The sequence below is a fragment of the Rhincodon typus genome, chromosome 19, assembly GCF_021869965.1.
Source record: "Rhincodon typus isolate 14 chromosome 19, sRhiTyp1.1, whole genome shotgun sequence".
Taxonomy (NCBI): domain Eukaryota; kingdom Metazoa; phylum Chordata; class Chondrichthyes; order Orectolobiformes; family Rhincodontidae; genus Rhincodon; species Rhincodon typus.
In genome coordinates, this window is record NC_063350.1 from 55983122 (window position 1) to 56009577 (window position 26456).

At 43.1% G+C, this 26456-nt stretch overlaps 1 protein-coding gene across 1 annotated transcript in view; it reads left to right on the forward strand.

Annotated features, from left to right (window-relative positions):
* The window catches only part of LOC125485437 (piezo-type mechanosensitive ion channel component 2-like), a 170696-nt gene that overhangs the window by 18036 nt on the left and 126204 nt on the right, over positions 1 to 26456 (forward strand). The window contains exons 2-11 of the mRNA XM_048608196.1: positions 1220 to 1315; positions 2724 to 2825; positions 4509 to 4551; positions 6973 to 7129; positions 8570 to 8783; positions 12254 to 12461; positions 16806 to 16971; positions 17813 to 17911; positions 18531 to 18600; positions 24814 to 24920. Coding sequence (XP_048464153.1) covers positions 1220 to 1315; positions 2724 to 2825; positions 4509 to 4551; positions 6973 to 7129; positions 8570 to 8783; positions 12254 to 12461; positions 16806 to 16971; positions 17813 to 17911; positions 18531 to 18600; positions 24814 to 24920 — 1262 coding nt within the window. The remainder of the gene's footprint in view (positions 1 to 1219; positions 1316 to 2723; positions 2826 to 4508; positions 4552 to 6972; positions 7130 to 8569; positions 8784 to 12253; positions 12462 to 16805; positions 16972 to 17812; positions 17912 to 18530; positions 18601 to 24813; positions 24921 to 26456) is intronic.

The window sequence follows — 26456 nt, forward strand, 5'->3', positions numbered from 1 at the left end:
ATCAGCTGTTTCCCTTTAGTTGACACCAAGTTATTTTCAAAGGAGGTTAAAATCCTATTGTCTACATTTGTTCTGAACAAAATGGGAAGAGTGTACTGTCATTTCAGTCCCACCACACCACAGTTTGCAACACTATTCCCAATTCTCGATATGGCCAATCACATGATTTCTCTATAATTGACCTAAAATGAAAATATTCATCGACCACATTGCTTTAACAAACACAGAATTATTAATTTCCTAACACATTCAATGAAAATGCAGAATTGAGTAGCACGCATAATGTTTGTTCCTCTCAATATCACTCACTCGCTCTCTCTCACTCTCACTCTCATTCTCTCTCTCTCTCTCTCTCTCTCTCTCACACACACGTACACACACACACACTCTCTCTTGGTTGTCTTCAGGCTTGCTAAGGAAGTACAATATTGAGAAGTTCTTTCAGTCGCTCTTCCAGGAGAACAGTCCAATTTCACTATGACCTCACGGCAAGAATGTTTCCAAAAAAACGACAGCATTAGCTGAGCTGCTTGTTCTACAGCAGGCTTCCCTCAACTGAAAACCCAAACCCAAACTTCACATCTGCAAAACACAAAGAGCAAAGTCGGTCAAGTAAGTTTAAACAACTAAGATCAAAAATTATCGGGAGCAAAAGGGATTTCAAGAAATGCCTTTATTACAAAAGAAATTCCAATGTCTTTTCATTGACACTTTAAAAAATAACAATCCAGACACATAGACAAGCCTTTTGACTTAAGTCCAGAATTATTATTAGTTATGGAACATTTTTATAATCCATGTCAGATATAAATGTACGTATTTACATTTACATATCCTTAATGTTACTATCCCTTGTTATGTAACTGAAACTTTATTCCAAGATTAATGAACGAATTGTCTTTAGTTATTATTCTAATTAATTGTTCTGGTCCTGGTTTCCAGTTGATTTCAGTCAAAAGTTTAACCAGTTTACTAACGCCTTGTTCCTTCTTGTGCTGTGAGTTTACTGTCATTCTGGTGTGAGAGGATATCAGAGAAGTGTGGAGCTCACTCAGTCTGGAGAAGGTGGCTGTAACCTCACAGTTCATTCTGCCTCATGATAAGCTTAGACAAGTATTCAGTCAAGCAGAAATGTTTGCAACAAGAATCGATAAAAGAATTCATAAATTGCTATATGTGTTCCGCCTGTAATTGTTCTCTTTTCAATTTATATTTTCAGCCATTTCTTGCCGGTATAATGGGCTCTCGGTTGCCTACCTTATCTTCCTGCTCCTGGTGCCACTGTTCTCCGAGCCCACGGCCATCACTATGCAAGGTAGGAGTCCCACATTGATTACCTTTTTCTAACAGAGAGAAATGACCTTGCATAAAAAGGTTGGCACATGACTGCGTCATTATAACCAGGGCCAGGGTGATCTTCCAGACCAGTTTGCATTATCCATGTGGTCAAAGGGGAACTTTCAATACATCTTCTTCTTTAATTTACTTTGGCCTTTTAGTATACCTCAAAAACCCTCCTATCTCTCTGCCAAAGCTGCCTCACAAAAGCTGAGAAACAGCACAAATACCCCCTGAGACATTCAATCCCACTGTTTTTGGTTTGTTACTTTACATTGAATGACCAGAGTCCAAAACGATAGCTTAATAGCTCCATGTGTCAAATTAATAATGCTGTGTATTGGGAACGATTTATAAACTTGTTGATGTATTGAATCAAATGCTTTTTATTGTTGAAACAACCCAGTTATTAAAGACATTTTATTTATTGTGGTATTATTCATGTCATTAGACTTGACCTGTTATAGGTTTATTCAACTGCTTCATGAATTATACACGTATTCCTAAATACGTGATTATTAAAAATACATTCACAGAATGTGAGCATCACTGACATGGCCAGCATTTCTTCTCATTCCTAACTTTCCCCATGTGACACTGGGATGGGCACAGAGTAGATGTAAAGTTGGAACCAAAGTCCTATCAGAAAGAGAAGGAATACTAGAACAGTCCAGTAGGCTGAGAAGATATAGACAGGATAAGACAGATGGGAGGTACAGAAAGCTAAATTGTATCTATTTTAATGCAAGGAGTCTGACTGATAAGGCGGAAGAACTTAGAGCATTGATCAGCACATGAGAAAATGATATTGTTGCGATCACTCCCACATGGCTGAAGGAAGGACAGGACTGGCAGCTCAGCATTCCACTGTATAGATGTTTCTGTGCAATAGTGGGGAGATGTAGGAGAGGTGGGGAATTGCACTGTTAATAAAGAAAACCATCGCTGCAGTAATGAGGGAGGATGTCTTAGAAGGCTCTTCAAATGAGGCCATCTGAATTGACCTTAGAAATAAAAAAGGGGCTGGGATTATATTACAGGCCTCCCAACATTCAGAAGGAGCTAGAGAAGCAGATGTGTAGGTAAATCACAGAAGGATCTGAGTGGAATAGGGTTATACTTGTAGAGATTTCAACTTTGCTAACATTAACTGGGATTGACTTAGTGTGAAAGTATTAGATGCAAAAGAAAATCCTTTGTGGGAGCTTGTGTTTAATTTATCTACATTTCCTACAATACAAACAGTGACTGCAATTCACTTTACCACATTGTCATTAGATGCTATAAGGCATTCTGTGGTTGTGAAGGGTGTTAGATAAATACAAGTCCATACCATCTTGCTGTGTCAGTAGACAGACATCATAGTCCTATTCATTCTGTTTCAGGACACACAGGACGTCTACTCAAAGCCTTGACTTCCATCAGCTTCATCTTTCTGCTGTTGCATCTGGGATCTCAAGTGATGTTCCATTACATTCCAAATAATGGTAAGAGATCATTGTCAGCCAGGTATTATTGCCAACACAGTCAACTCGTAGATAGGAGTTACAAGACAGAAAGATGCATCAATGTTTACCCTTTTTATATGAGCAAACTGTTCATTCACATGTATGCACTTTCTTTCCACATCCACATATCCTTCATCGATTTATCTAATTTTATATGTCGACAGAGTCTCTGTTTCAGTCACTATCCTCAGAACTCCACCCACTCTCCTGTTGCTCTCTATTTGTAATATCTTACTTTTATTTTTGGTATCTATGGTCCTCCTTTTAGACTGCCAAACTATTGGAAACGCACTAGGGTGAACTTTACCAGACACTGGTCAAGTGCCACTTTCACAGATCTTTGTGGATTTTGCTTTCTCTCAGTGAGGCTTAGTGAGTTTTCTCACTTGACTGTCCCAAGCTTGCTTTATTAACTAGATATTGCACCCCTCTGGCACTCCATGTGTTCAATACTCACCCGATTCTGCCACTCATTATAGACAGAAGTAGTTGACACTGCCTGGGATCTGATGCTCTATTCAAAAGGCCATTTTGCACCCAGCCAAGTGCTATGAGTCTGGATCTGCCCTGAATAGTGGGAGACATTTGGCTTGCCTCATTACCCATTGCTAGATCCATGATGATAAATAAAACAAAGAACAGGAAATGGTGGAAATCTGAAACAAAAACACAAATTGCTGGAGAAACTCAGCAGGTCTGGCAGCGTCTTGGGAAGAAAGCAGACTAAATATTTCAAGTCTGATGACGCTTCAGCAGATGTTGCCAGACCGGCTGAGTTTTGCCAGCAATTTCTGTTTTTGTATTAGATCTAAGGTAACCTGTTCCCTCATTGGCTCCATGACATATTGTTCCTGGAAGCTATCCCTAATACACTCTATGAATTTACTGTCATAGCTATCCCTTCCAATTTGATTAATCCAATCAACATGAAAATTTAAGTCACCCATAATTATTGCCCTATTCTTCTTACATGCTCCTATTATTTGTTGTTTTATACCTTGCTTACAGAATGGCTACTGTTTGGGGGTCTGTACACTACTCCTACCAGGGCCTCCTTTGCCTTGCTGTTATTTACCTTCAACCAAATATCATCTCAGCCTAGATCATCTCTCACAGCTATCCTTATTTTATCTTTTATTAATGGTGCTGCCCCACCACCTTTTCCATCCCTCTGGTCTTTCCAAAAGATCATCTATCCCTGAATGTTCAGTTCCCAGTTTTGATCTCCTTGTAACCATGTTGCAGTGACCCTAGAGTGAGGCAATTACTCCCAGTGATGCAGAATAATTTTAATACCCTTTCCAACCTGGATAGGACCTCTCACCTTCTGGATGGTATGTCCTACAGTCTGACTAAATGTCAATAATAGTAAATGAACTGAGGGATCCACAATTTACTCTGCAAGTCCTTTCTCTCCTGGGTTGGTATATTTTGTTGTTTGTATGTTCCATTTGATTTTAAACCTGAAGCACTGTCCCCAAAATTAATTCGGGAGCAGGACTAACTAAAGGTGAAGAACACATGCACAAAATTTCAAGTCAATTAGGAGCTTCATATTAAAGGATTTGAAACAGAAATGCTTCATTGTCAGATTTTATTCAGAAATAAACAAAATGGAGTCATAAAGTTACCAATTTCAGACAATTTGTCTTCTTACAATAGGTACAGTTTGGGAGAATGCACTCTGGCACATAGGAGTAATCAGGTAAGTGTTGTTCTGAAAGAGTTACTGTTAAAGCTGAATTAAGTTCCATCTAATTTCTTCATGACAGTCTTTGGGTGAAGAAGTAGCAGTGGTCCAGCACAAGCTCTCAATGTAGACAAATGTGTCATCTCTGTCCTGACAGTCTTTGTAATTATGCCAAATTAGCCCATTGTAACTTACACCTATTGCTATCATGCAATAAACCACTTTTTATTTTTAAGACCATAAGTCACAGGAGCAGAAGTAGGTTGTTCAGCCCATCAAGTTTGCTCCTACATTCAGTGAGAACATGGATAATCTGATAATCCTCAACTCCACTTTCCTCTTACTCCTTGACTTCCTTACTGAATAAAAATCTATCTCAGCCTTGAATATAGTTAATTATCCAGCTTCAATAGCCCTCTGTGGTAAAGAATTCCACAGATTCACTTCCATCTGAGAGAAGAAATTTCTCCTCATCTCTGTCTTAAGTGGGCAATCCCTTATTCTGAGATGATGCCCCCCGTCCTATAGTCTCCCACAGCCATAGAATCCCTATAGAGTGGAAGCAGGCCATTCCGACCATTGAGTTCCACACCAACCCTCTAAGGAGCATCCCACTCAGACCCAACCCCTGCCCTATCCCTGTAACCCTGCATTTCCCATGGCTAATCCACCTAACCAGCACTGTGGGAGGAAAGCGGAGGACCCAGAAGAAACCCACGCAGACACGGGGAGAACGTAAAAACTCCACACAGACAGTCGCCCAAGGAGGAATCAAACCTGGGCCCCTGGTGCTGTGAGGCAGCAGTGCTAACCACTGAGCCACCATGCCAGCCACAAGGGGAAACCACCTTCCCACATCTATCCTGTCAAACCCCCTAAGAATCTTTGTATGTTTCAATATGGTCACTTCTCATTCTTCTAAACTCCACTGAGTACAAAACAAATAACTTCTCCTTGTAAGACAACATACCTGGAATCAGCCTAATGAACCTTCTCTGGATTGCCTCCAAGCCAGCATAACTTTCCTTAGATAAGGGGCTCAAAACTGTTCATGGTATTCCAACTGTTTTTCTTTATTCATTCCTGGTATGCTGGCTGGCCAGCATTTATTGCCTGTCCCTAGCTGCCCTTGAGAAGGTGGTGGTGAAGGTGAGCTGCCTTCTTGAACCCTTGTAGACCATGTGCTATAGGTCAACCCACAATACCCTTAGGGAGGGAATTCCAGGATTTTGACCCAGTGACAGTGAAGGAATATATTTCCAAGTTCAGGATGGTGAGTGGCTTGGAGGAGGGCTTGGAGGTGGTGGTGTTCCCATATGTCTGATGCCCTTGTACTTCTAGTTGGAAGTGGTCGGGGTTTGGAAGGTGCTGTCTGAGGATCATTGGTGAATTTTTGGTGAATTTCTGCAGTGCATCTTGTAGATAGCACACACTGCTGCTACTGATTGTTGGTGGTGTAGGAGTGGATGCGAGTGGATGCTTGTGGATGTGTGCCAATCAATTGGGCTGCTTTGTCCTGGATGGTGTCAAGCTTCTTGAGTGTTATTGGGGCTGCACTCATCCAGGTAAGTGAGGAATATTCCCATCACACTCCTGACTTGTGCCTTGTAGATAGTAGACAGGCTTTGAGGAGTTACTCATTGCAATATTCCTAGCCTCTAACCTGCTCTTGGAAATTGTCCAGATCTTGTTGCATTTGAACATGGACTGCTCCAGTATCTGAGGAGTCCCAAATGATATTGAACATTGTGCAATCATTGGCGAACATCCCCATTCCAGACCTTACGATGTAGCAAAGGCCATTGATGAAGCAGCTGTAGATGGTTGGGCCTAGGACACTATCTCCTGCAGAGATGTCCTGGAGCTGAAATGACTGACCTCTAAAACAGCTAGGTGAGGTGAGAGGGACAGCCCTTGACATCAAGGCAGCATTTGACCAATTGTGGCATCAAGAAACCCTAACTGAACTGAAGTCAATGGGAGTCAGGGGGGTAAACTCTCTGCTGGTTGGAGTCACAGGAAGATGGTCGTGGTTGTTGAAAATCAGTCATCTCAGTTCCAGGACATTTCTGCAGGAGTTCCACAGGATAGTGTCTAAGGTCCAATCATCATTAGCTGCTTCATCAATGAGCTTCCCTCCATCGTAACGTTGGGATGTTCGCTGATGTTTGGACCATTAGCAGCTCCTCAGATACTGAAACAGTGAACATCCGTGTACAGAAAGACCCTGAACAATATTCACGTCTGACATGATTATGTAAATGTCTCCTGATAACATTCAATGGTATTGCCATCACTGAATCATTTACCATCGACATTCTGGAATATTCCTACACCCACTGGAGCAGGAACAGGAACATTCTGCCACCCTCTGCCGGCCTATTATTACCAAAGTCAGTGTTTAAAAGTAATGTTTTAATGATTCATTTCCTTCAGGTTGAACGAAGTCGATATTGGAAATGCCATTCGTCTGGTTTTTCCAGACATTGGAATATTTATCGGAAGCTTGGCTGCTTTTCTCATCTGCAGGAGCCTGTTGATTGATGCAGGCTCGCACGATGAAGCTCAGAATTTGTCCCATTCCGAGGGCAAGGTAAGGAGAAAGTCTTCCTTCTGAGATTGCAAAACCCAATCTTCAAACTCATTGTCTGTTTGACTTCCCAAGCCAGATGGTGGAGAGAGCAAATTGAGTATAAAGGAGACATCTAACCTTTCTTTTCTTGCTAATTGACCTGTGATTTAGTAATTCAAGTGAATTATCTTTATTTATTTGTTCACTCCACCACCCCTTACCAAAACAATGCTCATTAAGCAGAATAATTGTATGGGCCACTTGTAATCAAATTCCAGCTTTAGTTATTAGATTGCCCAATGTTCTTATTTCAGCTTTCAGTTAAATGTCAAAGTTATACATTTGTATCATTGAATTTGCAATTGAAACATTTACATTCTGACTTCTTTTACCTCTGTTTTCAGTCAGGTCATGAGAACAGACTGAGGCCATTCTATTGGATCATGACTTGATCACTGTCTCAACTCCATCCATATCACTTGATCCTTTTGACCGCAGAAAAGTCTATTGCAATCCTGAAACTTTTAATTGATCCCCAGAAACAATGACCTTTAACATGTCAGATCACCACACAACCTTCTAAATAGTAGACAGCACATGACAAGTTTAAACTTTTAAGTGTTTGGATTGTTCTGGTAAATCTATACTGAGCTCCTGTCAAAGCCAGTATATTCTCCTGGAGGGGGGAGGAAGGGGTGTTATGATGCACTGATAGTGTCCTTATCTCTGAGCTGGGAGGCCAACATTCAGGCCACACCTGTCCTAGGGGTGTGTCATAACACATCTGAACAAGTTGATTGAAAACATCTATCGCTGTGGCCAAACTAGTCTGAAAACGGTCAATCTCACCTGATCTCAGAAGTAACACTCCCTCTAAGCTGCATGCACAGCCGCCCCAATGTTCCACGCACAGGGATCGGTGTTGGTATGACAACCGGCATGCTGAACACGGCATTGATGTCCGATTCTGGAAGTTGCTGCCACACATGGTCCACGGCTGTTAAGAAAATTAGAGGGAATGCTGCTCGGAAGGTATACAGATTGGTTAGTGCTTAGATGGGATTTCACTTGGGAATACCAGGTGCAGTAGACTTAAGGGGCTTTTGTGATGCAATGGTAGTGTTCCTACCTCTGGGCCAGGAGGCCTAGGTTTAAGTCCCACCTGCTTCAGCAATGTGCTATAATATCTCTAAACAGACAGATTAAAAATATCTGTCCTTACTGAGATGTGCTGCCAAACTGAATGTGATACAAGGTCTGTCCAAGACACTATACAACTGAAGCATCACTTCCTCACCTCTGTGTCACCACCTTCTTGACATAATGGCTGACCTTTCTGCATCACTTTATCTACCAGTGCAGTCCCATTGGAAATGTCCAGGTAGAACATGCCAATTTATGGATTAGTGCCTTCTATTCCCTTACCCAAAAAATTAAATTTTGACCTCCTGTGCTCCTCAGAAGGAGGGGGATGAAACCGAATCTGAAGAAGAGACTGATTCTGAGATGGATTCTGAGGAAGACGAGGTTGAGAAATTGGAACAAGATGAAGCAGAAAAGAAACCAAATATCACTCATAAACTGGCTGCTGTGATTGTAGCAATTAAAGAGATGATTGGACATCTGATAATGGCAGCAGGAAAAGCTGTTTTGACTATTCTGCTATGTTTTGCAGGTTAGTGACTTACAGTTATTGAGCAGATACACACTTCTGGTACATATGTGTCCTCTTTAAATAGTCAACAAAAAAGAGAGACTTGTATTTATTTAGCATCTTTCACAACCTTAGGATCATACAATCCTTACGGTGCAGCAGCAGGCCTATTGACTCCACACCAACCCACCAAAGAGCATCCCACCCTGACCCATCCCAATAACCCTGCATTTCCCATGGCTACTCCACCTAGCCTACACACTATGGCAATTTCCCATGGCCAATCCATCTAATTTGCACATCTTTGGGCTGTTGGAGGAAACGAAAGCTCACACAGACACAGGAAGAATGTGGAAACTCTGTACAGACCGTCGCCCAAGAGTGGAATCAAACCCGGGCCCCTGGCACTGTGAGGCGACAGTGCTAACCACTGTGCCACCGTACCGCCCCAATGTCATAGTCAATAAATGGTTCAGCAAAGCATATTTGGAAGTTATCCACTGTAGTGAGGCAATCTTGTAGAAGAGTTGGTAGTGAGCTTACCTCAGAATGTCAGGATTTGAGTCTCACTCCGGGACTTAGTTTCCATGTGAGGTGCATTCACAACCTGACCAACAAGTGCAGCGTCAATTTGTAAATCGTTCCAACACACATCAATAGCAAGTGGTAAGACCAGGAGCTGTTTCTGATCAGCCATGTGAGGGGATGAAATTGGAGCCTCTATCATCACTATCCATAGCTCCAGGTCTTTTAAAAATGTGCATGGCACAGTGACTGCAAGTCCTTGGGTCACTGGTTGGTTCAGTTGGCTGGATGGTCTGTGTATTTGAGATTGGTGACAATAGCTCAGGCTTCCAATGCCATTTCAGATGGGGGTGGATTTGCACCATGTCTCCTCGCGGTGCACATAGTGGAGGACAGTGTGCTGTGGGTCACACCTGCCTTTGGGCATAGAACATAGAACAGTACAGCACAGGAACAGGCCCTTCAGCCCACAATATTGTGCCAGACATGACGCTAAATTAAACTAATCCCTTCTGCCTTCCCTTGGTCTATTCCTTGCATATTCATGTGCTTATCTACAAGTCCCTTAAACGTCCCTATCATATCTACCTCCACCACCACCCCTGGCAGTGCATTCCAGACTCCTACCACACTCCTGAGTAAAAAAACTTAACCCTCATATCTCCCTTAAACTTTCCCCCCTCTCACCTTAAATGCATGCCCCCGAGTATTAGACATTTCAACTGTGGGAAAAAGTTTCTGACCAAACTGAAGATTCACTGTTGCAAAGTAGGAAAGATACCAGCCAATTCATAAACAGCATTGGGATAAATGACCAGACAAACTGTTTTCTGAATGACGTTGGTTGAGGAATTAATATTGTCCAGGCACCAGAGAGAACTCCCTCAAAATAATGCCAAGGGATTGTTTATGTTCACCAAGTGGACAAGTGTGGGCCTTGGTTTAACATTTTATCAGAGAGTATCTCCCACATTGCAGCACTCCCTTGGTACTACACCAATGTGTCAGACTAGTTCAAGTCTCTGATGCTTGAACCAACAGTCCAGTGACTTAGAGACCAGAGTGTCACTCACCCGCAGGGCTTGTTTAATGTGTGTTGTAAAGAACACTTTTTTTTTTAGGATTGTGGATTAAAAATAATGGGGAAAAATTACTGCTTTAAACCGAGGAGACTGTGAAAGAAGATGCTGTAGTCTCAGAAATAATTTACCAGAACTCATTGTAAGTTGTCTTATTCAAGTGGAGGGATCAGGGTGCAGAGATATTGGATACTTCTGCTCTGTGAGTGTATCTCCAAGGCAGTTTTGCCCAGTCACAGTCCTTTAGTTGGTTTTTGAATTGACCAGTTGTTGCGAGTGTAAGAGTGATCAGCACAGTAACAGCCATTTAGTTAGTTACTGTGCAGTCTGTCTACAGCCTTGAGTGTGGGCAATGGAGGAGACCGACAGATAAGAAAGGCTCATGTCAGTGGAAGGTGGAGTAATCCCCTCCACCCACTCCTGATTGTGGAGGTAACAAGGTGTAGAGCTGGATGAACACAGCAGACCGGGGAGATAGGGGGAGGGGCACCTCATATTCCGCTTGGGAACCCTGCAGCCCAATGGTATCAATGTGGACTTCACAAGCTTCAAAATCTCCCCTCCCCCTACCGCATCCCAAAACCAGCCCAGCTTGTCCCTGCCTCCCTAACCTGTCCTTCCTCCCACCCATCCCCTCCTCCCACCTCAAGCCCCACCCCCATCTCCTACCTACTAGCCTCATCCCGCCCCCTTGACGTGTCCGTCCTCCCTGGACTGACCTATCTCCTCCCTAAATCCCCACCTACACTCACCTTTACTGGCTCAATCCCCACCTCTTTGACCTGTCTCCTCTCCACCTATCTTCTCCTCTATCCATCTTCTATCCGCCTCCCTCTCTCCCTATTTATTTCAGAACCCCCTTCCCCTCCCCCATTTTTGAAGAAGGGTCTAGGCCCGAAACATCAGCTTTCCTGCTCCTCTGATGCTGCTTGGCTTGCTGTGTTCATCCAGCTCTACACCTTGTTATCTCAGATTCTCCAGCATCTGCAGTTCCTACTATCCCTGATTGTGGAGGGATGGGAGCCCAGTGCTGCTATTTTACCAGCAGTGGGGGAATCAGTATCCCAGGTCACATAGTGAGGCATCGAGGTAATTCCAGAAGGCCTTGCAGTGGGCAGGGGGTATCCTGTACCAAGTGCCGAGCCCCACTTGTGGCACCTCCATTCCCTCTCATCCCCGTCCCCTCCACTTCACATGCTCTGCCACCCTCCTGAATGCAGAGCTCCACTCTGTCATTGATGCCTGTGGATGATCCCAACAAAACTCCACACTTGCCTTCTGATCTGGCTCCATGGCTCCTCCAGTGGGGTGGACCTGCCTGCAGCCCCAGCACCCTGAGGTGGCATCACTGGGACCAGAGGATGACCGGCCATGTGATTGGCAGGCAGCTCTCAGGGGCAGGAGCTCCTCAATGATGAGGGAGGCAGAGGTCCCTCCTCAATCAATAAAGAGGCCATTGGCTGCCTGCCCAAGCAGAGGTGAGCTGGTCTCTGTGTTTTAAGGCAGGTCTCTTGGTTATGCCTCGGTATGAAATGCAATCCTTCATACAGGCAAAATAAAAAGGAAGGATAAAAGAAGTACAAGAATAAAAGTGGTTTACAGAAACGATTTGTAGCAAGAGAAACAACTTGCTTAATAATGACTCCTTTTACCATCTTGGCAACTGTTAAATGCTTCATTGTCGACAAAACCCAATTGTATTCACTGTTGCAGTGCAGGGAAGCATGGTAACTAAATTTTACACAGTAAGATGCCACCGGCAGCGCTAAGATAATCTATTTTAGTGATGTTTGGTTGACAATGCTGGTGCCATGAGGCATTGAAACAATGTGAGAACCATCTGCAAGTGGTATGTACCAGCTGTGTGACACATTGTGTGTTTTCCAGGTATTGTGCACCCATCTCTCATCTCTGCAGTCTACTTCTTCACGTTCCTGGGGCTGTGCTCCTGGTGGGCGTGTGGGCATGTTTTCAGCTTGTTCTTCTTCAAGCGCTTGTGCCTTTTGATGGTTTTTGTCAGCGGAGGACACCTGACTGCAATCTACCTTTACCAGTTACCTGCATTTCAGCTTCCACCTGACCAGGTTCAAATGAGGTACGTTTTGGAGAGAAGCTCATAGAGTCATAGAGTAATACAGCATGGAAACAGGCCCTTCAGCCCAAGCTGGTCCATGCTGACCATGGAACCCACTCAGCTAGTTCCAATTGCCTTCATTTGGTCCATATCCCTCTAAACCCTCCCATCCATGTACCTATCTAAATGATTTTAAAAATACCTGCCTCAACCACATTTTTCTGGCAGCCCATTCCATATACGGACCACTCTGTGTGAAGAAGTTGCCCGTCAGGTCTTTCTTAAATCTTTCCCCTCTCACCTTAAACCTATGCCCTCTAGTTTTCAATTCCCCGGCCCTGGGAAAAACACTATATGCATTCATCCTATTTATGCCCCTCATGGTTTTATACCCCTCAATAAGGTCACCCCTCATTCTCCTATGTTCCAAGGAATAAAGTCCTATCCTGGCCAACCTCTCCCTATAACTCAGGCCTACGAGTCCTGGCAACATCCTCGTAAATCGCCTTTGCGCACTTTCCAGTTTAACTATGTCTTTCCTATAACAGGGTGACCAAAACTGTACGCAATACTCCAAGTGCGGCCTCACCAACGACTTATACAACTGTAACATAATGTCCCAACTCCTATACTTAATGCCTCGACCGATGAAGGCCAGCATGCTAAAAGCCTTCTTCACCACCCTGTCCACCTGTGATGCCGCTTTCAATGAACTATGTACTTGTACTCCTAGGTCCCTCTGTTCCACCACACTCCTCAGGACCTTACCACTTATTATAAAAGTCCTACCTCGGTTTGAATCTCCAAAGTGCAGCACCTCACACTTATCTGTATTGAACTGCATTTGCCAATCCTCAGCCCGTTTCCCTATTGGATCAAGATCCCTCTGTTTTGATAACCTTCCTCTCTATCAACAATACCTCCTAATTTTGTACCATCCACAAACTTACTAATCATGCCTTGTACATTCACATCCAGATCATTTGTGTAAGTAACAAATAACTTGCGGGTAAATCCACAGCAGAGCAGTGGGAGATGTTCCAAAAGGCATTTGGGGTGAGGTGGGGGGTGTACAACCCTAACATATTCCCTTTAGGGTGAAATGTACGAGCAACGAGCCCTGGGAACCATGGATGTCTATGAATATTCAGGACTGAAAAGGAAATATAATGGTACAAAGGTAGAAAAACAACAAAGACTTTAGAGAAGTATGGAAAGTACAGAAGGGAGCTCAAGAAAGCAATTAGGAAAGCAGAGGGAGCACGAAAAAATGCTAGTGGGCAAGATTAAGGAGAACCCAAGATATTCTACAAGTATATCAAGGGGAAGAGAATAACCAGGGCAAGAGCAGGGCCTATTAGGGACCAAGGGGGCAATATGTGCAAGATGCTAGAGGACATTGTACAGTGTTAAATGAGTATTTCCATCTGTCTTTAATTGGGAGGAGGAAATTGCAAACATAAAATCAAGAAGGACTGTGAAGTTCTTGAGTGAATTGATACAAGAAGTGAGGAGATGTTGAAGGTTTTGGCAGATTAAACAGTGGACAAATTGCCAAATCTAGATGAGTTGTATCCCCAGGCTGCTGTGTGAGATTAGCCAGGAAATTACAATGGCCCTGACCCAAGCTTTAAAATGCCTCTGGCCACGGGGAAGTGCCAGAGAACTGGAGGGCAGCTAATGTGGTTCTACTTTAAAAGGGTGGCAGAAATAGATCATGGCACTATAGACCAATGAGTCTAATATTTAGTGGTAGGGAAATTATTGAAGAAAAAAATTAAAATCCATTTAGAGAGATATTGTTCGATCAGGGATAGTCAGTGTGGTTTTGTCAAAGGGAAGGAACGTCTAACAAATCAAGGTGATATTTTTCAGGGAGGTGCATAGCCTGGTCCATAGTAATCAGACAGGTAGAAAACTTACCGGGGTGAGTATGAAGAGAAATTGGCTTCTGTTTTGGTTTAAAATGGACATTCTAAATTGTGTAGAATCTTCAGGAATGTTACTTTGACCATGTGTATACATTATGAGGTGTAACTGTGGTACATTTATTAGGGACAAGTGTAGCTCCTGTACTGCACACTTCAGAGAATCATAGAATCGCCAGAGTGTGGAAACAGGCCATTCAGCCCGACAAGTCCACACCGATCCTCTGAAGACCATCCCAATCAGACCCATTCCCCTACCCCATCCCTGCATTTCCCATGGCTAATGCATCTAACCTACACATCCCTGGAAACTATGGGCAATTTAACATGACCACTCCACTGAACTTGCACATATTTGGACTGTGGGATAAAACCGGAGCACCCAGAGGAAACCTGGGAACCGGGTTCAATTCCAGCCTCTGGTGACTGTTTGTGTGGAGTTTGTACATTCTCCCTTAGTCTGCGTGGGTTTCCTCTGGGTGCTCCGGTTTCCTCCCGCAGTCCAAAGATGTGCAGGTTAGGTAGATTAGCTATGCTAAATTGTCTGTAATATGTAGGGATATGTGGATTTGGGGGAATTAGTCAGGATAAATAGGCGGTTACAGGAATAGAATGGGGGCTGGGATCGGAGTGAACTGCCCTTCAGAGGTTCGGTGCAGACTTGGTGGGGTGAATGGCCTTTCTTTGCACTGTAGGGATTCTGTGTGCAGGCAGTCAGGATTAGTTTAGAATGGCATTGTGGTCAGCACAGACATGGTGGGCAGGAGGACCTGTTCCTGTGCTGAACTGTTCTATGTTCCACCATCTTTGAGGAAAGGTTTCAAAGACTTTAAACACTCTGAGGAAAAAAAAAAAAATCTGTCCTCATGCTTTGGATGGGCAAACACCTGTTTTTAACAGTGATCCCTCATTCTGGAGTCTCCCATAAAAATATCCTGTCTCCATCAACACCTCTCAGGATCTCTCATGTTTCATTTGAGTCACTTCTGACTGTTCTAAACTCTATTGAATAAAAGCATGATACTACAGATATCTGGACAGTGATCCACTCTTAAAATTACTGTCAGTGCTGGTGATAGATCTTTTAAATTACTGTCCAGGTAGTGATCCACTCTGTTAATTCTCTGTCCATTTAGCTATCCATTCTGTTAGTTTATTGTCCAGTAGTGATCCGCTCTGTTCATTCTCTGTCCAGGTGGTGATCCAGTGTGTTCATTATCTGTCTGAGTAGTGATCCACTCTGTTCATTCTCTGAATGATTGTGATCCACTCTGTTAATTCTCTGCTTGGGCTGTGGAGCTTAACCCATGTTGAATGCAGCAGCAAAATCTAAGGGAATGATTGAATGAAATCACTGGGTCCATTGGGCACATGTTGAATGATGTTGTCTTGAAGTGTGCTGTAAAGTCACACAGGACCAGAAGTTGCTCCCTCATTAGAGAGTGACAACGGGTGGTAGTTTAACCTGAGGGTGACCACACTCCAGGTGAGGACAGAGGTTGAGAAAGTGAGACTTTCATGGTAACCTCAGCCGGTGCAGGAACTGAACTTTCGCTGTTGGCATCAGTCTGTGTTGTAAACCAGCCATCCAGCCAACTGAGCTAATCGGCCCCCAGTGCCAGTTCAGCCCAACCCAGAAATCACCACCAAGTCAACACGATAGTGAGAAACAAGCAAAGCAGGAAGCTGTGAAGAGCCTTAAAGCTGTTCCCTAACAGCAAAGGATTATATTTAAGAAAGACTTGTTAGACCTTGATGCTTTGACCTTTAAAAGAGTTGCCTTTACATAAAGGAAGTTTATGTTTTATATGATTAATGTGGCTCATTCAAAGCTATGGAGTAAGGATAGAATTAAGGGACAGGGAGATAGGCCAGGACAAATATGTTGTGAAACAGTGATCAGCACTTGGACAGGAGGTGAAAGCCTTTGATTCAAGGATTCAGAGACTCCGAGGTTAAAGGTTTTAAAATGATAAAATGGTTTGATAGTTGGAGAAATGATCTCCTCTCTCAAAGGAATCACAAAGAAAAAGGCCCCACTATCAGATTAGATGATATTGCCAGTCGGGAGTATAATCATGAGGCATTTCTTCACACAAAACCTAGTAGAAATCTGGTGCTCTCTGCTCGCAAGAGGCTGTGCGTGTTGGGAACAAAGGAACAGGAGTAGGCCATTCAACCCATCAAGTCTGCTCCACCCCTATCCACATAGATCATAGCTGATCAGAGCCATTTTCCACTCGAGTGGGGTTCAATTAAAATTATGAAGATTTTAATGAGGTAAAGATATCAAGAGATGTATATTCAATGTGGATAAATAGCATTAATTAACCATGATCTAACTGAATCGCAGAGCAGGCTTAAATTGCCACCTTGTGTTGACTGGGATCTGTCCAGCATGTGCCTTACAATTAATTTCTGCTTTTTCTTGAACCAGGTTGCTTGGAATGACAGCTGTGATCCAAACCAATATGTCAGCGCCGTGGTGTCTGATGACCCATCATGGGCTGCACTGGCCTGTCATTCTGAACCCCATCGTGCTGCTTGTTCTGTACTACACCATGGCAACCATCATTCGGCAACTGTTTCTCAGTGAGACCGGGGTAAGGACTGCTTTTAGCTGTGTGAGATTTGCTGGCAATGCATCTTCATTCTCCTCACCACCATGTGAGTGCATTGACTTCACCAGATAGTGCTTTTCAAATCTTTATTGAGCCACAGTATTGAGCAGTAATGGTGCCTCGAATGGCTTCTGCTGTTGATGAATTCAGAGTAAAAATGATTTATTTTTGGCTCCTTGTAGTTACTGGAGTTACAGCGAATATAATGGTCCATGAAGGGACTTTGCTTCAAAGTTTCTCAGAGCAACTTATTGCTGACAATTCTCAATTTTCTCATCTGTCTTTCCTGAGAGGGTTGAGTCTTCCAGCGGTTCTGTGGAAACATTTTACTTGGGTTGGTGGGGGTGAAGGTGAGGTATCTTCAGCTTAGGACAGGCTTCAGCATTTAAACACTTCCTGGGTTAACCCTTGGTAGAAGTTGTGCAACAAAATTTGGTAAAATTACTCTATGTTCCTTTGGGCTGCTCCCCCAGTGTTTTAACTGGTGCGAAGCAGAAAGATATTCAAAGGAGTTCCAGCCAATCCCATTGCCCACTTATCCCGGGGCGGTCTGTCCAACTGTGCTGCTTTCTTGCTCAGGTTAATAAAGAACATATTAACAATACTGGGGTACAACTATTAATCAGATCAAGAAGCACTTATGATGTTATGGCTTTGCAGATTGTAATTTTGTCAGGAAAACGTCTTCAAAGCTTTCCAAGTAGTATTGTCAATAGTGTTGCACTGTTACCTTTCCACTAACAGAGCAGAAGAGGCAGAACGCGGTAATTAAATGTTCATTGTTAACACAGGGTTTCTGCGTGATTGTCCTTTTGCTTGACAGACTGATCTTCCAGAGGTGAAAGTTTACACTGCGGAAAGCTCGTCAGAACAGATCGATGTAGAAGCCAACCTACAGATTGTCGAATGTGATGGTGACAAGGTAGAACAAACTAGTAATTCGATCTCAGACAGAATAATAGTAGTGCCTCAAAGGAAGTGGGCCTGAACTTATCTCTCCCTCTCCCTCTCTCTCTCTGGGGTCTGAAGTCTCTCAGAGTCATAGGGAATAGTAAAACATTCCCCTGTCCCACAACAAGCCCAGAGCCACCTTCCTCCCTACCATGTAAACGTTAATGCCAGCACTTTTCTACAGCTTCCTCTGAGTAACAGCAGAGTATTTCAACAAAGTTGATATCTGTCCTGTCACACAAGGAGAATCCACATTGAATGGTTCCAGTTCACTGAAATCTACATTCCACTGGCTACCCAACCAGGCCAGGCCAGACTGGACTGGAGCAGACCAGCGGCTACCATGGCAACTGCAGGGCCCAGGCCCCTGGCTGACCTCCAACACCGCACCCAATGTGAGGGGGAAACAGCAGAATCCTGCCTCACCTACCCCAAATACTTGATCAATCACTTTTGGTATAACAGTCAGAAATAGTGTCTTGTTGTATTCTGGCTTTCTGTGATTATTGTGTCTGAGCACAGCAGCTGTTGACTAACCCAGTAATTGTCTCTATGCGGTGGAGTTGACTGATGCCTTGTATTTACAACAGGGGAACAATAACTGTCTGCCAGTCCAGATGTACAGCTCCCCAGAGTACACTCTGCAGTCCTCCAGTGCTGGTAAGATTCCTAACACAAGACAAAATGTGGGTAAGTGGCAGGAAATGTCGTGGATGATGATTAGTCATTGGTAATTACTTTGTGACCGAGGGTAGCACCAGGATTTCTCGGAGGGTGAGATACAAGCAGTGTGCTTATCCCATGGCATTTTGCTCAGACAGGGCACAGGATCCTCCACTGGATTAGACCCTGAGTTTTTGTCCAAGTCAGCTTTGAGATGGGAATAGAGTCCAGGATATGGCGGAAAATTGCTGCTACACTGGCACATTATCTCATAAATTATTTGTGTTCAGCTGATTCTTTTTATAAATGTTTACAATCCAAACCTTTTGCAGTCAGCGGAAACAGCATTCATGCATGTCACTGCATTCGTTTAACTTCCATTAACATGAAGTGGCAATATCCATGGAACCCACACTATGTCAGTGTCTGAGCTAACACAACAATACCCATGTTCGTGCCAGGCTGAGTTTCCTGACTCACTGTGTGCTTATAGCTTCCAGAGGCAGTACAGCTCTCTGACGGCATGGGACTGGCATCGATGACCCTGGCAACTCTCTGCTGTCTTGATACTCCACGTAGATTACAGATGAAGGGCATTCCCTCACAATAAGAAGATGAACCAAAGAACCATGGACGCTGAAGATCTGAAACACAAACAGAAATTTCTGGAGAAACTCAGCCGTTCTGGCAGAATCTGTGCAGAGAGAAAACGGCGTTAAAGTTTTGAGTCCAGTGACACTTCAGAACCGTTAGTAGCTAGGAAAGGTGGTATTAGTTCTGAAGAAGGGCTACTGGACTCAAAGCATTAAGTCTGTTTTCTCTCTGCAGATGCTGCCAGACCTGTTTTGTATCTGCAGTACTTTCTGTCTTTATTCTGTCAGCTTCAGGAACCCAGATTTGATTCCACCCTCAGATGACTGCCTATCTGTGTGGAGTTTGCACGGTCTCCATGTGTCTACATGGGTTTCCTCCGGGTGCTCCAGTTTGCTCCCACAGTCCAAAGATGTGCAGGCTAGTTGGATTGGCCATGTGAAATACAGGATTACGGGGGGTGCGTAGGGTAGGGTGGGATGCCCTTCAGAGGGGTTGGAGTGGACTCGATGGGCCAAATGGCCTGCTTCCACACTCTAGGGGTTCTATGATTCCACAATGCCAGCTGATATGTATGAGCATTGGACATCTGGGAATTAAACCTTTATTTCAATCAAGTGTGCGGACATTGGCTGTTGCTGTAGCTGAGAGCGTGGAACTCGGAACCCCGACACTAGAACTACATACAAATAAGGAACAGGAGTAGGTATTCAGGTCTTCGAACCTTTTCCACCATTCAATATGATCGTGGCTAATGTGGTTTTATCCTCAACTCTACATTCCTGCCAATCCCCGATAATCTTTAATCCCCTTGGTCATCGAGAATCTACTTGCCTCCGCCTTCAAAATATTTCAAGATTCTGCATCCACTGCCTTTTGAGGAAGGGAATTCTACAGACACTCAACACTGTGAGAGAAAAAGTTGTTTTCCTCTTCTCCCTGACTCCGAGTTCTAGATTCTCCCACTTGAGGGAACAAACTTCCTACATCCACCCAGTCAAGCCCCGTCAGGATCATATGTATTTCAATTAAATCACTTCAGACTTTTCCAAACTTGAGAGGATACAGGCCAAGCCTGTCTAGCCTTTCCTTGTAAAAAAATCCACCCCATTCCAGGTATTAGTCTGTTTCTATAGATATAGCAGTTGGGGCGATTGGGATCAAAGGTTATGGGGAGAAAGAAGGATTAGGCTATTGAGTTGGACAATCAGCCATGATCATGATTAATGGCAGAGCAGGCTTGAAGGGCCAAATGGCCTCCTTCTGCTCTGATCTTCTGTGTTTCTATGTTAAACCTTCTCTGAACTACTTCCAATGCATTAACATCCTTCCTTAAGTATGGTCACCAATCCTGTATGCAGTACTCCACATGCAGTCTCACAAATGCCCTGTGTCACTGAAGCATAACCTCCTTAAGTAAGAGATAACAAGGTGTAGAGCTGGAATGAACACAGCAGGCCAAGCAGCATCAGAGGAGCAGGAAGGCTGACGTTTCGGGCCTCTTGTATTCAATTTCCCTCACAATAAAACATAAAATTCTATTTGCTTCCCTCAGGTTTTGATGTTTTTAATGATGATTAATGAACAGTAACAGTGACCATGGAAACCTCATGATGCTGACTTTTATCTGGGTGAAAGGAAGGAAAGTTTTCATTTTATAGCCAACTTGTCTTTGAGCCGATCCACCATTACAGATGGTGTGATGGTGCTTGGAAAATTCTGGATGTTCTATTATTATTCTGTTCCAAATGACTGCCATTTGGCTTGGGACAAGGCACCTGCCTGTTCCAATCAGAATGATCCAAAGAGAGACCAGTGTAATTTTGAGGTAAATTTGGGAATATCAAGCACCAAAACCCATCAACCATATGGGGCCTGCTGATGAGCAGTGAAATAGTTATTAAAGGATCATTGTAGCCGGCCCTGAGAACAGCCAGTGATCACTACCTACCCCCTTCAGGGTACTGCAGAGACCCTGGGTTCCTCCTCTCAATTGTGAGCATTAGACCAGAGCTCTGTATTCAACCAGGAACACGGAATAAGAGGTCTCCCTCAAAGGTGTTTCAGGGCTCACGCCAAGGATCTCAGGCTTGTTAGGCAATGCCACCAACGGTGTGCCTTCAAATGGCCTCAAATTGTTTCCAGTACTGTGAATGACACTGGGATACATGACAAGCTGTGTTAGAGATGCTGATATGAGGGACGACAGACCACTTGAAACCTGAAATAAAATATTTGAAACAGTCGTTAAGGAGCCTAATAGGATTCTTCAGTTTATAAATAAAGGCATAAGGTATAAAAGCAAGCAAGTGACGCTATGCCTCTACAAATGATTGGTTAGACCATATTTGGAGAATTGTATTCAGCTCTGGGCACCTTATTTAAGGAAGGATGTTAAAACCCTGCAGAGAATTCAAGAGATTTACTAGAATGATACCAGGAATGAAGGATTTTAGCTACAAGGAAAGATTAGAGAGATTGGGCTTATTCTCCTTGGAGCAGAGAAGATTAAGAGGTGACCTTAATGAGGCATTCAAAATTATGAACAATTTTAAAGAATATTCTATTTCCCCTAGTTAGTATATCAGTAACTAGGGGTCACATTTTCAGGATTGTCAGCAAGAGAGCCAGGAGTGAGATGAGGAGAAACTTCTTTACTGAGAGAGTTGTCAGGATTTGCAACATGCTTCCTGGGAGAGCGTTGGAGGTAGATTCCAGAGGAGGTATCCGAAAGAGAGCTGGATATATTTCTGAAAGGAATGAAGTTAGAGGACTACGGATAGGACTGGAGAATGGGACTAGCGGGGTAGCTCTTTTGGCAGCTGGTACAGACATGATGGGTCAAATGGCCTCCTTCCTTCTGTACTGTAAAATTCTATCATTCTAAGGAAAGTATAAATTGAACATAAATAATTGTCTGAGTGAGGTAACATTTCAGGAGAGACTACCATAACTGTTGTGAATCCCTCAGACATTTCATCTGCCCTTCCCATTCAGATGCCCCTGGCCCTCTGTACATTCCCAGCATTTTCTGTTTTCATTTTCAATGAAGCAAATTTAGTGATTGAAAGAAAAGATCTTTTACCCAACAAAGGGGGAGAATGTGCTTTGGCGCATTATCTTTTCCATCAGAATCTAACTCTCTGAGCATTAACTCTTTCTTTGAAATATTAACCCTCCCTCTAATATATTAATCCACTTTCTGGCATATTAATATTTCATCTGAAATATTATCCCTCACTAATATATTAATTCTCTTCCTGCTTTATGACCCTTCCTTCTTAAATATTAACCCTACCTCTAAAATATTAATTCTGTCTCTGATATATTAATCCTCTCTCTGAAATATTGACCCTCTCTCAGATATATTGACCTTGTATCTCATATATTAACCATTTTGCCAAACATACCAAACCTACAATCTTGGCATTTTGAATGTCTTTAATACACGTTCTCTTTTGCTGGAATGATGCATTATTCCAAATATTTCTCATTCTAAATACATGAAATAGGCTTGATACACCTGTACTTCCATGACCTTAAATTCACGTAGTCGTTTGGTGGTACGGAACTTGTATATTGCTGGAAAAAGAGACACACTGTTGAAGATCTTCATCCAGCTGTCGTCAGGACAATTTGCAAGAATACCAAATCCCAAAGGAAATAACAATTTATGCTGCATGAGAAGACTATATGGTGGGGAAGTAGACTCTGATTGATAGAGGTGCTGCCATGGAAAATACACCAGGGAACATTTCACTATCAAGCTTTTGTTTAAATTCAATTCTGGTAAATCCAACTCTGGTCAAGTCATTGCCATGAGCAAATGTCTGTCATCCAGCCTTTTTGTTTAGTTGAAAAAAGCATAATGTTTGGACATGTTCTTTCTATTTGCGAAGGATGGGGTCCTGTTTTTGAATATATGTTGCTTCTAGCATGTGTAAGTGAGCCACATTGTGAGCCAGGCGGATAACCTTAAATTGGTTGTTAGTGTAATTCTTGGCACAATCAGGTCTGTTTAGCAAGTGTTAAATTCATATCTTTTGCTTAATACAGAGTCATAAAGTCATACAACGTGGAAATAGACCTTTTGCCCAACTTGTCCATGCTGATCAGGTTTCTCAAGCTAAACCAGTCCCATTTGCCTGCATTTGGCCCACATCCCTCTTAACCTTTCCTATCCATGTACTTGTCCAAGTGTCTTTTAAATTCTGTAACTGTACCTGCCTGTCCCTCTTCCTCTGGCAGCTTGTTCCGTACTCGCACCGCCCTCTGGGCAAAAATGTTGCCCCTCGGGTCCTTTTTAAATCTTTCCCTTCTCACCTTTAAAAGTATGCCCTCTAATCTTGAAATACTCCACCCTCAGGAAATGACACCTGCTGTGCACCTTATCTATACCCCTTAGTGGTCTGAGCATTGAAGGCAAGCGTGCCAAATGCCTTCTTCACTACCCTGTCTACATGTGATGCAACTTTCAAGTCACTGTGAACCTTAACCCCTAGGTCTCTCTGTTTGACAACAGTCTCCAGGCCCTACTATTAACTGTGTAAGAATAAAGTAGAATTCCTGCAGTATAGAAACAGGCCACTCAGCCCAACAAGTCCACACCAACTCTCCGAAGAGCATCCCAGCCAGATCCACACCCCCACCCGATCCCTGTAACCCTGCATTTCGCATGGCCAATCCACCTAACCTGCACGTGTTTGGACTGTGAGAGGAAAGCAGAGCATTCAATAGAAACCCATGCAGGCACAGGGAGATTGTGCAAACTCCACACAGACAGTTGCCCGAGGCCGGAATTGAACCGGGGTCCCTAGCTAACCACTGAGCCACCGTGCCACCCTGTTCATCTTACCAAAATGCAACACCTCACATTTATCTAAATTAAATTCCATCTGGGATTCCTCAGCCCCATTGGCCCAATTGATCAAGATCCCTTTGTAACCTTTGTAATCTTAGATAACCTTCTTCACTACCTACTATACTACCAATTCTGGTAAATGACAAACAACAGTGGACCCAGCACTGATCCTTGTAGCACACCGCTGGTCACAGGCCTCCAGTCCAAAAAAAAAACCCTCTACCACCACCCTCTGTCTCCTACCTTACAGCCAATTTTGCATCCAAATGGCTAGCTCTCTCTGGATCCCATGTGATCTAACCTTACTAGCAAGTCCACCCTATAGAACCTTGTCAAAGGCCTTGCTAAAGTCCATGTAGACAATGCCTACCTTCTTGGCCACATGCTCAAAAAACTCCATCAAGTACGTGAAACATAATTTACTCCACACAAATCCATGCCAACAGTCACTGCCTTCGAATGCATGTAGATCCTGTGTCTCAGAATCCCCTCCAACAACTTGAGCACTGCTGATGTATTCTCAGTTTGCCTAATTCATACCCCAATGAAGTCTGATTATTTAATTTCTTTGATAAGGTCTTTTCTTTTGCTACCTTTTCTGTAGAGGAAACTTTCAGCTTATCGGTTGCCAGTCTCAATCATTAACAATTTGGGTCAGTCCTTTTGTCATTCTCTGCATCTTTGCATTGGTGTTTGGAATCTTTCAGGACTGTATTTACCTCTCTATTATCTTGCTTCCCCTGCTGAAACCTTCACAGGGATGGAAATAAAAGATGACGCATCTGGGAACCCACCCAGCAGCATGACGATCATTGGCCACTTCATAATGCAGCAGAGTTACATCTGTGCACTCATATTCATGATGGTAAGGGTGGAGGCATGATTTCCTTTTCAATCTTTGCTGATGTTACTTTTATGATGCCATTGAGGGCTGGAGAATAAACCTCAAGTGAGACAATTGCACATGACATCAAAAAGAAACTTTCAATTTGGTGCCTGGTTTTGGGGAAACACATTCTGCACACATCACCTTATATGTTTCTGCAATAGTAATAAAACATCTTCATTAAGATGGTTGTGTGAGATCTCAGAATCATGTACTGCTGTGAACACCCTGGATTCAATTGCAAGGATTGTTTTTGTCACAAGGCCTGAATATGAATGTAAATATTCATGTTTGCACTTATTTTTACAGTTGAAAGATTTTCAATGATTTTCTGCAAAGAGTTTTGGGGTTTTGAAGACAATCAAAAAAGAGTATGATGTCAATAGCCTTAGTATCTTCAAATATTTCTACTCAATATTTGACTCAGCTTTTGTGAAAGATTATTCTCCCGCAACTCACTTTCTCTCTATATCCCTCAGTTCCCATCTATTCACCTTCTCTCTCTATCCCTCAGTTCCCATCTATTCACCTTCTCAATATATCCTTCAGTTCCCACCTACTCACCTTCTCACTATATCCCACAGTCCACCCCCCCAATTCATCTTCTCAGTACATCCCTCAGTTCCTACCTATCGACCTTGTACCTCAATCCTATTTCTGTACTATCTCACTATCACTCAGTACCATCTATTTACCTCTTTATATTTCACCCCTCTTAGCTCCATCCTACTGTGTCCACAAATCTCACCATACCCCACAGTCGTTTCTCTTTTGAATTATTTCCAATATATCTCTTAACCACTTTAATGCAGATTTAATGCTTTAGCCTGTTAGTTTAATTGAAAATTTAATTACCATTTGGATAAAAAGAGTTTCACTTATTTTTCTTTAACATTTCTTCAGTTTTGAACCTAATTCTCTAATTTGTTGGTGTTACTAATTGCCTTCAGAATCAGTTCAGTCACCGTCAAAGCTCCACTTTATCCAAAATGAACAATGTAACGTAACCTACATCTGTGGCTTATGTTCAAGATAAGGAGATACAGGACCAGGCCATTCAGCCCCTCAGCCCTGCTGCATTATTCAACAGGATCATGGCTGATCTGATCTTGACCTCAACCTTCCTGCCTGTTCATGGTAAATTTTGACTCCCCACTAGTTTGAAAATCTGTTGTGTCAGCCTTTGAAAGCATTCAGCGATCCAGCCTAGCTCACTGGGGAAGAAAATTCTAAAGATTTATGACTCTTAGAGAGAAGAAATTCCATCCTGAAAAGGCAATCACTGATTCTGAGATTGTGTGCACCTAGTTCCAGATTTCCCTGGGCAAACATCTTGGTAAGGTCTCTCAGGATCTTACATGTTTCAATACAACCACCACTCTTTGAAAACATTTTGATTCTTGGGGGTCATTCTGTTGCTGTATTGAGGCAGTGAGGAAGTAAATAGTTTGGTCCTCGCCTGGAGGACTTTCGATGCAGAGATAGTTTAGAAACTTATCAATAATTCCATTTCTC